The sequence below is a fragment of the Pogona vitticeps genome, chromosome 2 (assembly GCF_051106095.1).
Source record: "Pogona vitticeps strain Pit_001003342236 chromosome 2, PviZW2.1, whole genome shotgun sequence".
NCBI lineage: Eukaryota > Metazoa > Chordata > Lepidosauria > Squamata > Agamidae > Pogona > Pogona vitticeps.
This window is the reverse complement of record NC_135784.1, coordinates 249,258,269-249,271,533: the sequence shown is the minus strand read 5'-3', so window position 1 is coordinate 249,271,533 and position 13,265 is coordinate 249,258,269. Positions and strand designations below refer to the sequence as shown.

Sequence of the window (13,265 nt, the reverse complement as noted above, 5' to 3'; positions counted from 1 at the left end):
GGCTTGACACTTCTGATCCCTTATCTTCTGACAACCAAGAAGAAATGGAAAGACTGTAAAATCAGGGTATTCATTGGTGGGAAAATAAACAGAATAGATCATGACAGAAGAGCGTAAGTTTTTGCTTTCAGCATTTATGCATCTACAATAAATTGGCATTGAGAAATGTATTTATTATCCTACTTCACATGAATAAATACGAATATCTACAAATGATTCTTCTTATACTATTACATTTTGGATGTTCTGAATATATTACATACATCCATATAATCCTACATGCACTCAACTCATCGGATTTTGGAAGCTAAGCAGGGTTGAGCCTAGCTGCTCCTTGAGTCAGATAGGGAATGAAGGGGGTCCCTAGGTACGGCTAGGAGAGAATCCTGTCCTGGAACCTTGAGAGTTCCTGTCATCCAGAGCTGACAGTACTAGGCCAGGCAATGATCAGAATTAACAGGTTAATCAAGGAAGATATTTTTGAAACCTGACAACTTAATTTGCTATGTGGTAATCTATAGCAATTCAAATTCTAACTTAACACCACACATATTTTGCAGTGAATTTTGAAGCTATATAAAATCCTACAAGTTATGTTTAACCATGTTAAATATGATTAACAGTTTTTTGTTTCATTTCTTTTAAAAAGTTTTTATTGAAAATTTCAGGATACGTAGCTTTGTGAAGGAAATTTGTAGAGCATCATGGGCGTAAAAACAGCGAGCTGCATGTCTGGGGGCTGTGTGCTAGTGGAATGTCTTCTGTCTAAAAGGCAAACTACTGACTTTTTCTAATACCCTAACTATAATTAACTCGCTTTACTTCCAAAGTTGCTTCTACATAAGCTTGGCTCCTCCAGGACAATATGGAATTTGGCACAAACACTCCGGTATATTGGTGTATGTGCTTAGGAAAATCTGATTTCCCTGCCTTATTTCTTGGCTGATGACCAGATTTAGTACTTATAACAGAAATCTCTTTGAAAATACAGTTAACTGTTGGATGTTTTAATTTTTCTAGGATGGCTACATTGCTGAGCAAATTTCGGATAGATTTTTCTGATATCATGGTCCTTGGTGATATCAATACAAAGCCAAAGAAAGAAAAGTAAGTTTGTGTGCTGATTCCGTATACTGGTTTTTACAAACCGCAACTGGCAATTCACACTAGCAGTTTCTATGAGAAGATTTTTTCCAAAAATAAAATAATGTTATGTATAATAGAAAAGGTGATCAGATTTTGTTAAAATATTTAAATTAATTGTATATGCCCAACTTAGTGCAAAGCAGTACTTTGGGTGGTAGACAATAATATACTAGGCCCAATACACCTTCCCCACCAATTAAATCCCAAACAAATCCAATCCGGTAAAACATCCCATAACAAACAAACAGATACATTCATTGATGGCTGGCCGGTCCCACACTCAAAATAACTTCAGGAGGAGAATCTTACTAAAAGCTTCCTTGAAGCGACCAACATGTCTTTAACCACTTCTTGCAGGCTGGGAGGGAAGGGGCCTGACAAGAAAGGCTGCTCCAAAGAAGTGAGCCACTACTGAGAATCTTCATGGAAATCTTGTTTGCATTCCTCAGAGTGGCCATCAGTCGGAGACCAGCCTGAGTGGATTGTGACCTGGGCTGATGTTTTTTGGGGGGGAGGCGCTCTGACAAGTAACGGCCCTAAACCATTAAGGGCCTTGTATATTAAGATAATTAGTTGAACTGCCTTGGAAAGACACAGGAAGGCAATACAACTGATCCAGCACTGGGGAGCTATGATGAGGCTTCACCAACCCAGTGATTAATCTGGCCACCACATTCTGCACCTGATTTAGTCTCTAAGCCAGATTGAGGGGAATCCCTACAATGAGAGCATTGCAGTGAGCTAGTGGAGTCACGGAACACACACACACGTTGAGGTAGGGATGTAGGTAGACAATCAGCCTAAGCCAGTTGAAGGCTCACAGTATATAAACATTTAGGCTTTCAACAGAATGATATAAAAACAGATAACTTTATAAGTAATGGAGAATATCATTAAGAAATCAAGGTAAAGCTAGTCCAATAGTTTCAAATTTCTTACAGCCTAGGAAGTTGCTAAGTTGACATTTGCAAACATAATATGAAGTCTTGCACCAGTAATTCAGTCTATATCTTAATGGCCTCAGGAGAGACATAGCAACTTAATAGATTTTTTAAAAAACTCATTGTCTTATTGTGTGTAATGTGAAGCAATTTTGTCTTCATTACTGAGCAAACTTGACATGAGTTTTAAAAATGATAATCCTTTTGCTACTCTGGAAAACTCAGTTGTTTCAAATTGAATCAACTTGCAAGTTACAGAGATACTTGTGTCACAGGGGAAGAGTAGGGGGTGGGGGGATATGAAGTAGGAATGTTCAAGCTTAAAATAGCTGTATGAATCAGTCGTTCATTTTATGAACTTCAGCAGCAATACAGTGTGAAAGAAATAAACCTTCACTGCCTGTGGATGTGTGCCAGACCCCTACTGTCCTGACATTCAGAAAACGTCAAAACCTTGTTGTTCAGAGAAGCATTTGGGGATATTCTTCCTTTGTAATTTTTATGATTTACTTAGTTTTTATACTTGTGGTTATCTGTAGCTGCCATATTTTGCTTTCTGTGAGCTGGGTTTTTATATTACTGTGAGATGGGTGGATGATGGTTATTTTGTTTTATTTATTTATTTATTTATTTGATTTATTTGATTTGTATCCCGCCTATCTGGACCACCACTCGAGGCGGCTTATGTTAAGCTTATGTGTTCATTCCTGCTTGTCCACTATGTTTTACTCTTTCGATTTCCTTTCTTAACCCCTTTTTAGCTATTCCTAAACCCTAGCACCCTCTCCACACCATCTTGTCCCTATTTCTCTCTATCCCTCTCTGATTCCAACTTATGCTTCTCCTTTTGTTGGAAACTGCCCAGATTAGATGATTATGTTAAATAAATTGAAGAGAGAAATACATTCATCTATCCTGTATATTAATAATGTAATATTTTAGTCATGTGTCTTTTAGTACAAATTTTGGTAAGCTATCTGAAAATGGATGCACTTGTCAATTTTCAGCATTGCAGCTTTTGAAGAAATGATAGAGCCATTCCGACTTCATGAAGATGATAAAGAGCAAGATGTTGCAGATAAAATGAAAGAAGACGAACCTTGGAGAATCACAGATAATGAACTTGAGCTATATAAAACAAAGGTATCTTTGAAATTTCATTTGTAAACAGGCATATTTGGCTTTGAGTCTGAAATCTGTAAATTAACTACTTTTATTTTTAAAATGGATACATATGCTTTCTTACATCAACAGTGTTCTCATTTTAATTACAGAGCAACCGCCAGATTAGATTAAATGAATTACTGAAAGAACATTCTGGAACAGCTAATCTAATTGTTATGTAAGTATTGCTTTTTGTGATTCTTGGCATCATTTTCAGTAAATATTGGAAATACCAAAGCACTCTTCTGAAAATATTATTAGTATTTCTGATGCATCCTCCAAAAATGTGTTCCTCTTGACTCTGATAGAAAACTCTAGTCAGTTTAGCTGTCTCCCAGCCAGTATTTTAGTATTGATGCCCCGGTAGCTCTTTAATTTCCCAAACCTTTAGGCATTCACAGATGCTCAACTGTCATAGTTATGTGATAGTTTTGGAGGAGAGAATATTTGGAGAAAGACGGATAATTAGGGTATCAGTGCATGAATGAATGAATGAATGAATGAATGAATGAATGAATAAATAAATAAATAAATAAATAAATAAATAAATAAATAAATAAATAAATAAATAAATATTTTAAGCATGATTGTGGGTTGGTCGGAAGATAGGTGAAAATACCAACAATATTTAACAATGTTTTAGAAATTTAAGAAAATGACTTGTGATTTTATAGTGGAAATCTTGCCATCCAAGAGGCCTTGATTCTCCCAATTAGCAAAGATAGCTGTTGCAGTTAGTAAAAACGTTTCAGTTTGGTAGCCATATCAATCTGTTGCAGTAAAAAGGAACAAAAACATTGTGCCTCCTTTAGAGTAATAAATATATTTTCTTGTCAGGTTCCTCTATTACGGTCAACAATCTTATTTTTTTCTTGTTTTAACTAGTATAAAGCTGACATTTGATACACACGTGTTCAGGACAGACTTCTTACTGGATAAGTCTATGGGTCTTAGCAATAGAGTGCCAAGTGTGACTCACAGTAGCAGTCACTAGAAAGCAAACTGAATACAGGAGTCCATTTCTTGTTGGGCATGAAGGATGAAGGAGTTACAGTGAAACCTATGAGCAGATGTTTGAAAACATCTGCAGTATATACCGTATTTTTCGTTTCATAAGACGCACTTGATTATAAGACACACCTTGCATTTGAGGCGCCATTGGGGTGAAGAGGTATGCACGTGGAGGCGCAGGGGGGAAAGTCAGGTTGTGGCGTGATTTCCCCTCCTTTTCCGGCACTCTAAACACCTTTTCTTCCCCTGGATCACTTTCTTCCCATACGTCTTTCTTTAACACCACTCTTTCCATTTCTTTCACTTGTCCTCCCTCCTCTCTCGTGAGAATGATGACGCCACTGCGGGCTCCAGCAACGAGGCGTGGCTTTGCCCTGCTTCCCCGGATGGCACACGAGACTATGATGCTGTCTCATGAGAGCAGCTTGAGAGGAGGAGTGAACCAGAGGGCATATAAGGTCGCTCACCCCTCCTGACTTCCTCCTTCATAGGGAAAGCTTTGCTGTTCGGCTGGCCATTAGGCCACCACGTGGGACAGCCCTCGCGGCTGCCTTGGAAAAGGCAAGGGGTATGGAGTTTTGAGGACCCAGGCAGGCAGTTTTAGCAGCTGTTCTTCCGCCACTCTAAACACCTTTTCTTCCCCTGGATCACTTTCCTCTCATACGTCTTTCCTTAACACCACTCTTTCCATTTCTTTCAACTCTCCTCCCTCCTCTCTCATGAGAAAAATGTTTATCCCCCTCTTCTCCCCCTCTCGTGACTCCTCCCTCTCTTCTCCTACTTCCCCCTCCTCTATCCATTCCTGTTTCGTACCGTTCCATCTCTCCTTCTTTTGTCACTTTAAACTTTTTTTACAGTATTCGCTCTGTAAGACGCACACACTTTCCCCCCACTTTTAGGGGGAGGAAAAGCGTGTCTTATGAAGTAAAAAATACAGTATATCACATCCTGTACTCATTTATGGAAGTTTTTGACAGGGCCATATCACTTCAGCCATATGGCTTAGTTTATTTTGTACAGGTTGTGGTAGAAAGCAGATAGCCCACTGTGGTCTGTTGTTCAGAAAGTAAGATTTGTTTGTACCCATCCAGTAATTGCTGTGGTAGATCAATCAGGAGCTTCAGCAATTCATATATAAATATAAATGTCTATGTGATGTACATATTTTATGTATATTATGAAGATGAGGCACCAAGTAATGCTAACACTTTGGACTAGTCAGAATTTGTAAATGTAAGCTAAATAAATGTTTGGGAGGGGGAAACACACTTGTCCTGCGCCTTCCTACATGTATGTTTAGTTTGCATTTCATAATGGCTGAGTGAGGCCACTCTCTGCAGTGCTTCTGAAGAACAGAAGATCAAGCTTTCAGTAGTCTGTGCTCAGTCAGGTTGTGAGGGTAGGGCTCAGGACCAATTGGCTTGAGTCTCTCCTCACAAGAAGGCCTCTCTTCAGCCTAAAATATCAAGGTGATGTTAAAGAAATTATCTTGCATTTGATGAATTTTTTTAAAACCTTGCCCTTCGGTATATTAAAATATTTTTCACCCTTCTTCCGAAACAGTGAGGGAGCCTCACAGTGTGAAATGGCCCAGGTCTCAGCTCAGCTCTCAGAGGGCTTCTGCCCAGTAATTTGACTGAATGCCTACCGTAGTTTTTGCTCCATAAGACACACTTCACCTTAAGACGAACCTAATTTTTAGAGGAGGAACACAGGGAAAATATATTCTGAGCCAAATAGTGTAATAAAATATTTAATAAACTATAACAGAATAACATTTGAACCATGTAAAGTGAACAGCAGTCAACAGTGGCATTAATATAGACCATTATCAGCCAGTGATAAGACCTATACCACTCTACTTATATTTTACATTTCCTTTCATCCACCTCCTCCCCATGCTTATAGAAATGTCTCAATGACAGATGATATTGTTGTGCAACTCTGCCCAGCTACAGCTCAAGCCTGTATGAAGTTAGAAATGGTTTGTCTGATTTGGCACTACATTGAGAGATCCCTTTTAGTTGTGTGGAGGATAAATAGTGGAATTAAACTATTTAACAGCTGGTTTTCCTTATTTACTTTAGGTTATGCAAAAGAACAGCAACACAAAGCTTATCCTGATCCCATTCACCAGCAGTAGCACATGCTCAGCATAAGACCAAATCTCCATTTTCTGACATAATTGAACGTTTATAGCATGCAAGGCACAACAGGTTAGGCCACACAAAGCCATGAACAATGTTCTTGAAGAGCCAAAAAAACCTGAATACAAACTATAGTAGCTGAAATCAGGAAGCAGGTACTGTAATCCAGTTAGAAGTCATGAGGCACAGTTAGTTTCCTTGCTGCAACACCCTTTGGAAATACATTCTCTATTAGATGCCCAGAACTAGTTGAAAAGTTTGCAAGTTGAATCCAAATTTCCCATAGAAATGCATTAAAAATTAATTAATGCATTTTTATGGGGGGGGAAGGCCAGAAACTTTAAAAAACTTAAAAGAAAGTCACTTACCAGGTACTGTAGACTAAGCCTTGCTCTTCACAGTGCCTTGGTAGACTCCAGAACAGCCAAAAAAGAGCCCTAAACAGCTAAAAGCCAGCAGGCAGACGGCAGCCATTTTGTGCTCTTCTCCGTGCTCTTCTCCGCTCCTTCCCCCTCCCCTCTCCCCACCTAACAGCTGATCGACGCTGGTCTGAAAGGCTTTGCAGGCAGCTTTTAAAGCAAGTACCCCTATGCACATTTCTACACAAGCAGGTTTCAGCTCAAACGGAGCACCTTTTCACCCAAGCACAGTTTAACCCAAAACAAGCAGCTTTTAAACTACATTTCACATTTTAAAATGACAATACCAGCCAGTCCCAGGTCTCTCTCCCATCTCTCTAACTGCTTGGACTAGCAAGGAAGCAGACAAGCAGCCTCTTCACTAACTGAAAGTTTGAATTTCCCCGCTTTCCCTGCCTTCCCCACATATTATGTATGCTAATATCTGTGCACTGGAGGATTGTGGGAGGAACATTCCAGCCCCTGATGGGGGTCCTGTGGGGCACCCCAAAACACTAAGTAGCTCTCTTGGCGTCTTTCGGGGCTGGGGCTGTGCAGCCCTGTTCTGATCAGATGGTGCAGCCGGGGGGGGGGGGTCACCATGCCTTTGGGGGACAGGGCACAGAAAGGGGCAGGAGGTTCAGGGGCCATTCCAACTCATACCTGGCAGGGGGGATACCATGATCATCAAAGTGGTTTTCCCAGGGTAAGGCTCATCTATTGCACGCTGGATGTGCTGACCCCTGTGATTTCCCCAAATGTGAGAAAATCAACTGCCTAAATGGGGGACTGTGTTTGTGATTTCCCCTGTTCTTCCTAGAATTACTCTTTCCCCTTTGGTCCTTGGCTGTTTTCACTGCCTGCTGCCATAGGCCTATTGGCCTTACTGGTTTTCCAGGTGGGCTGCAGGAAACAGATCCTGGAAAGCCAGCAGTGCAGAATGGTGAGGTCCAAACAGCAAGCAGTCTCTGGTGCCAGTTCAGAGACCTCCCAGCATGGCAGTGGGAGGCTTCTGGGTGGTGGTGGCTGAACCCTTTTTTACTGTATTCGCTCCATGAGACGCACATACTTCTCCCTCCCCCAATTTTTTTTTGGGGGGGGGAAGTGCGTCTTATGGAGCGAAAAATACAGTAATTCTGTGCATGCTTCCTTGAACATAATCCCTACTGCATTCTCTTGGTTTTAGTTTGAAATAACTTTGTTCAATAGTAGCAAAACTATTATATAAGAAGAAATGTGTTTTAAGAATATTGCACCCTGTAACACCACCACTACAGCTGTTAAGGCACTGAACAGTACTGAATTTTAATGACATAAAGCCCTGCATGGCTAATCTACTTAAATTACCCTAAGAACCAAGCTGGTAGCAGATAGAGTACAGTGATGCCTCGCAAGATGAAAATAATTCGTTCCGCGAGTCATTTCGTATTGTGAAAATTTCATCTTGCGAAGCGCGGTTTCCCCATAGGAATGGATTGAAATTTAATTGATGTGTTCCTATTTGTCTTGCGAAGCATGGCTATAGGAAAAAAAATTGTCTTGTGAGTCACAAATATTCCAAAATGCTTTTGTCTTGCAAGTTTTTCTTTGTGTGAAGCATTCGTCTTGCGAGGAATCACTGTATAAGGTTAGGACTTAGGAAGCCTAGATTCAAATCCCTGCTCAGACATGCAAACTCACTTGAGTAAGGGGAAGGTTGCAAGGGAAAACCACTTTCAGAACATCTCACATGCTTCAGAAACTCTGCTAAAATATAAATACTAGCTGTTTACCACTGTTATCAATCAGTTTTCCATTTCTGACTTGCTTGCTTTTTCATTTTTCATTTCCATTGTTATAGGAGTTTGCCTGTTGCACGAAAAAGTGCAGTGTCAAGTGCGCTATATATGGCATGGATAGAAGCTCTTTCCAAGGACCTGCCACCCATTCTTCTTGTCCGTGGGAATCATCAGAGTGTTCTTACCTTCTATTCCTAAGCACTGCTGTGAACCATGCAGCAGTGAAGAAATGGTACTTCAGTGCCTAAAGGGGAGAGACTGAGATGTTTGATTAAAATAATAACATCACACACAGGCAAAAAGTGACTACTTTTCACTATTCCACTGAGTTGAAAGCACACAAGGAAAGTCACTATATCCAGAAATTGTGAAAGCTTCAGTTTTCTTCTAATCCTTCTGTAATTTAATCTTGCTTAATGGAAGAGGATTCCTTGGTAGACTGAAGAATGAATAAACAGTTTTTTTCTTTGCTACTTGAGCGGCAGCAATAAAAGTGTTTATTTTTGATCAATGAAAGGATTATAGATTTATAAAAGCCTTTTAGCCTTGAGGTGCCTTCTGAAGTTAACCAAATTTCATCCATATACCCTGTTTTGTAAATTTATACAGAATGTCAGTCTCCCATTGGCGAAAGCTTTAGATCAACCTTCCTTTAGTTTCTAAACTCTTCCATCGTACTGTTAAAAATGTGTTCTGGTCTTCCATCAAGTTGTTAGTTTTTACTGTTGAGCATTTCCTGTTTTTCAGAATGGGATATGAGTGGTTTTTTTTAAAGCTGTCTGTTAGATCTGAAACAGGTAAGTGGAGCAAGTTGACTGTAATACAAGCCTGAATTCATGATACTGGTATCTAGGGCTTTGTACTGTTCAATTTATACTGCTTGAATAAAGCTAAAATGTACTAATTGAGAGAGATTAATTTTCTCCTATTCCATCCTACATATTTCCCCCTCCTTGGGCTACTGTGCTTGAAGGTTAGTGGGCCAGTCTTCACTCTGCTGTTCCATGTGGAACTGCAGTTTTGTTACAGGATGCTGTAATGTTGGTTATTTTATGCAGTGCAAAGGACCATCTAAGTAGAATTAACAGTTGATTCACCTAGTTAAATGGACCACATCTTATTACAGGTGTCTAAGGGCAGTTGATTCACTTGTCAGAATCTTTGTTTAGTCTTGTTAAATACTCAGGTTTGATCCTTTTGAACTTTGAATTTTAATTTGTATGAGACTCCTTGTGTATTCAAGAACTGCCAATTTGTGTGTTTTGACTGCTTTATGGAAGTTTTTTTTTTACTCTATAAACTGCTTACTGAGAATCACTTGGGTAATAATAGTGCTTATGCCTACTATTTGAAAGAGTTGCCTAAACTTCTATAACTTGTTGGCATTAATACAGAGTACCATACAAGACTGAATATCCCGAGTATAAGTAACTTACACTAACTAAGTTCCAAGTAAATGTACAAGTTATTTCTTCGGGAAGTCCTAGTTACCAAGAGGAGGCAATTTTGTATACAGTGATTGACATTCCAGTAAGTTACAGCTTGCATGGTCTTACCAGTGTTGATTGTGTTCTCCCTTTTTTTCAGAAGTGCAATACAGGTTAGCTGCCAGGTAGAGTAAATCAATGCCAGTATCTAGTTTTTGAAGGAAATTGGAAGTTATAACAACAGTTTACTTTCTGGAAAACATTCCCAGTGTGTAACTAATACCATTGATTATTGCACACTTGCGGTGCTTATTGGTGTGATGATAGGAGGCATACAATGATTCAATGAATCTGAACTTCTATTTTTCTGTACAGACAAATAATAGGGCATGAGTGTGATGCTGCTATTCAGAAAAAGTGCACAGGTACACTTAAATTTTTGCCCATTCAGGAAAACTATTGCTTGTAACCTGTAAAAGGAACCAAATAAGAAGTATCTGTGTGTGTGTGTGTGTGCTGTGTATCAAAATACCAAATTTTATCTAAACATATATGTTGACGAGAGTAAATTGTCTGTGAGTTAATAAAGATTGCTCCTCACCTGAGAATTCTCAGAACTTTGCACACACACCCACTACCATCAAGTCAACAGCTGTAAAAACTTAATTTTCTAACACTTCAATAAACTTAAACTGTAACTTGTTACCAAAAGGCAAGTTTGTGATATAGCCATTCCAATTTCTTTTTAGTACAAATTAAACTTTTTCTTTGGGGCTCCATGTTTTCTTAAGTTCCAATCAGTAATGACTTGAAATAATTGTTTTTCATTGATAGTCAGCAATACCATTTCTGTAGATGAAACTTTATTTTATGAAATTAAGACGTGTTTAGAAGGTAGCAGAACGAATCATTTATTTATTGTTTCATTATGTTTATATTAGCCTTTCCTTTTTACATAATTCTTTTTATATGCTTTTCTGTTTATTTAAAAATGAACTATGGTCTTAATTTAAGGCTCAAGGTTTGGTTGGTACTATCCACAGTCTGAAAATGTTGTCATATTTTGATAATATTGTACTGTAATTGTCACACACAATGGCTTTTCTAATGTTTTAACAACAATTGAATATTGCAGTTTCTACTCTGTACTGGGGAGGGATTGCTGCAATAAATGGGAGTGAATTAAACATAGTTGTCTAAATCAGCCTATTTTTATTAATGGTATATTTTCCCCCTCTGGTCCTGAACACCCAAGCATCTGGCTTTGTCAAAGTGTGTGTTGCCTGATATACTTTTTTATTTTTAATCTTTATTTTTTCAGAACAAAAACAAATAGATATAGAAAATACTTACTATACAATCTAAACTACCGTGCACCCCATACCCATGTAACCCCTTGGAGCAATACTTTTAATACGAATTTCCTTTCCAAATGTATTGCCTGATATACAAAGAATATCTGTACCACAGATAAAAAGACATGCTAGCAGGGTAGCTTAGTGGTTTAGGTATTTGGCTGTGAAGCCAGAAGTTGGGAGTTCAGTTCCCCACGGTGACTCTTGTGAGTAGAGCCAGCCTGTATGGCCTTTCTGTACAGTCCCAGGGCGCCCCCAGAAGGGAATGGTAAACTACCTCTGAGTATTCTCTGCCTGGAAAACCCTGAAAAGGGTTGCCTTAAGTCAAAATCAACTTGATAACATGCATTATTAATTATAAACATACATAATGTATTGCATACATAATTATAAACATGCATAATGTATTGCAGATCTCAAATGCTGACTAAAATCCAGTAGGTAAGTTACAACTAAAGTTAGTCCATTAAACCAGAGGAACTTGCATAGGGACTCAGACTCAACAAATCCCCAGTGATTCAGTGGGCCTAACTTCAGTGGCCGTAATCTGCTTCCAGGGAGAATAGTCTAGCTATGACTAGATTTCAATCACTGTTTTAAAGTGCTTCGGCAACCCATGAATAAAATACCATAAGTTTCCAAATTGCCACATCTAACCTTACTGTTACAGTAAAGAATATGTGTAGACAGCCAGTTTCTTCTGCCCATGTAGACATGGAGTTGACCCAAAAATTTCTAATTATAATGTGAGTGGAGCAGCAGAAGCTAGAAACATAATCTGGAAAATGAGTCCTGGCAACTGGGCTTCTTTCTTATTAGTTTGAAACATTTCACTACTCATCCAAGTAGCTTCTTCAATCTGAGGAGAGTTGGTAGGTTGCCAATTTACAGATAACCTCACCTGGATTACTGAGAATCTTCACGTATATATTGCTAGAAACATAATATGCCCTTGTTCATTGCAGTGGGGGTGGGGAATACTGGCTGGAATTCCTTAAGGCTAAATAAACTTTGTATTGTCAAGGCTTTTACGGCGGGGATCTGATGGTTGTTGTGAGCTTTTTGGGCTCTTTGACTGTATTCTGAAGGTTCTTCTTCTTAACGTTTCGCCGGCATCTTCAAAGGACAGGAGTCAGAACTAGCAGAGTTCCTACTCCAGTCCTCTGAAGATGCCAGCCACAGAGACTGACGAAACGTTAGGAAGGACAACCTTCAGAAGAGCCTGAAAAACCCACAACAACCTTAAATAAACTTTGATTCTAATATGATTCCTATGGAGGGTTAGCCTCAATCTGTCTTGCACAACAGCCTTGTTAAATAAAAACAATAAGATCTCTTGATTCATTGTTCCTGTCCCCCTTCCTGTCCCCTTTGTGAGGATTCTCTGAAAATTTGGCAGAGGAAGGACCCCAAATGACAAATCAAACCAATAGGTAAAGCCTTGTGAGGCTGAGCTGTGAAAAGTTGATCTAGAAATGTACCCATTCAGAAATGGCTTGCACACAACAATTCTGAAATGCAACAAAATTATTGTTTGACAGTTACTATTGGATGACACTCTGGGAAATTGCAGACAGGGCAAACTGGAAAGTGGCATCACCTTTTTGTTCTCTTGATACACTCGGTGGAGGGCTGCCTCCGGAAAGGGAGAGACCACTTCTGGAATCATCATCAACATCACAGAACCTCAAAGCTGGAAGAGACCTATGGATCATCAGATCCAACTCCTGTCAAGGAGGCACAGTGGAGACCTGAACTTCCCACCTCTGGCTCTGCAGGCAGATATCTAAGCCAGTGAGCTATGGTGAGAAGCCTACACTTTCCCCCCCGCCAAAATAAGACCTAATACGATTTTTCAGGATGTTTGTAATATAAGCCCTACCCCCAAAATACGCCCT

At 39.3% G+C, this 13,265-nt stretch overlaps 1 protein-coding gene and 1 pseudogene across 3 annotated transcripts in view; both read left to right on the top strand.

Annotated features, from left to right (window-relative positions):
* SLC12A2 (solute carrier family 12 member 2) overlaps positions 1 to 11,199 on the top strand; it is an 89,972-nt gene extending 78,773 nt beyond the window's left edge. For all 3 annotated transcript variants that reach the window (XM_020790650.3, XM_020790649.3, XM_020790648.3), the window contains 5 exons: positions 2 to 113; positions 1,021 to 1,107; positions 3,095 to 3,230; positions 3,362 to 3,429; positions 8,648 to 11,199. In XM_020790650.3, the coding sequence (XP_020646309.3) occupies positions 2 to 113; positions 1,021 to 1,107; positions 3,095 to 3,230; positions 3,362 to 3,429; positions 8,648 to 8,783 (539 nt within the window). In that variant the 3' untranslated portion in view covers positions 8,784 to 11,199. The remainder of the gene's footprint in view (position 1; positions 114 to 1,020; positions 1,108 to 3,094; positions 3,231 to 3,361; positions 3,430 to 8,647) is intronic.
* LOC140705076 (U1 spliceosomal RNA) lies at positions 7,463 to 7,617 on the top strand (annotated as a pseudogene).
* Positions 11,200 to 13,265: the final 2,066 nt, after the last annotated feature.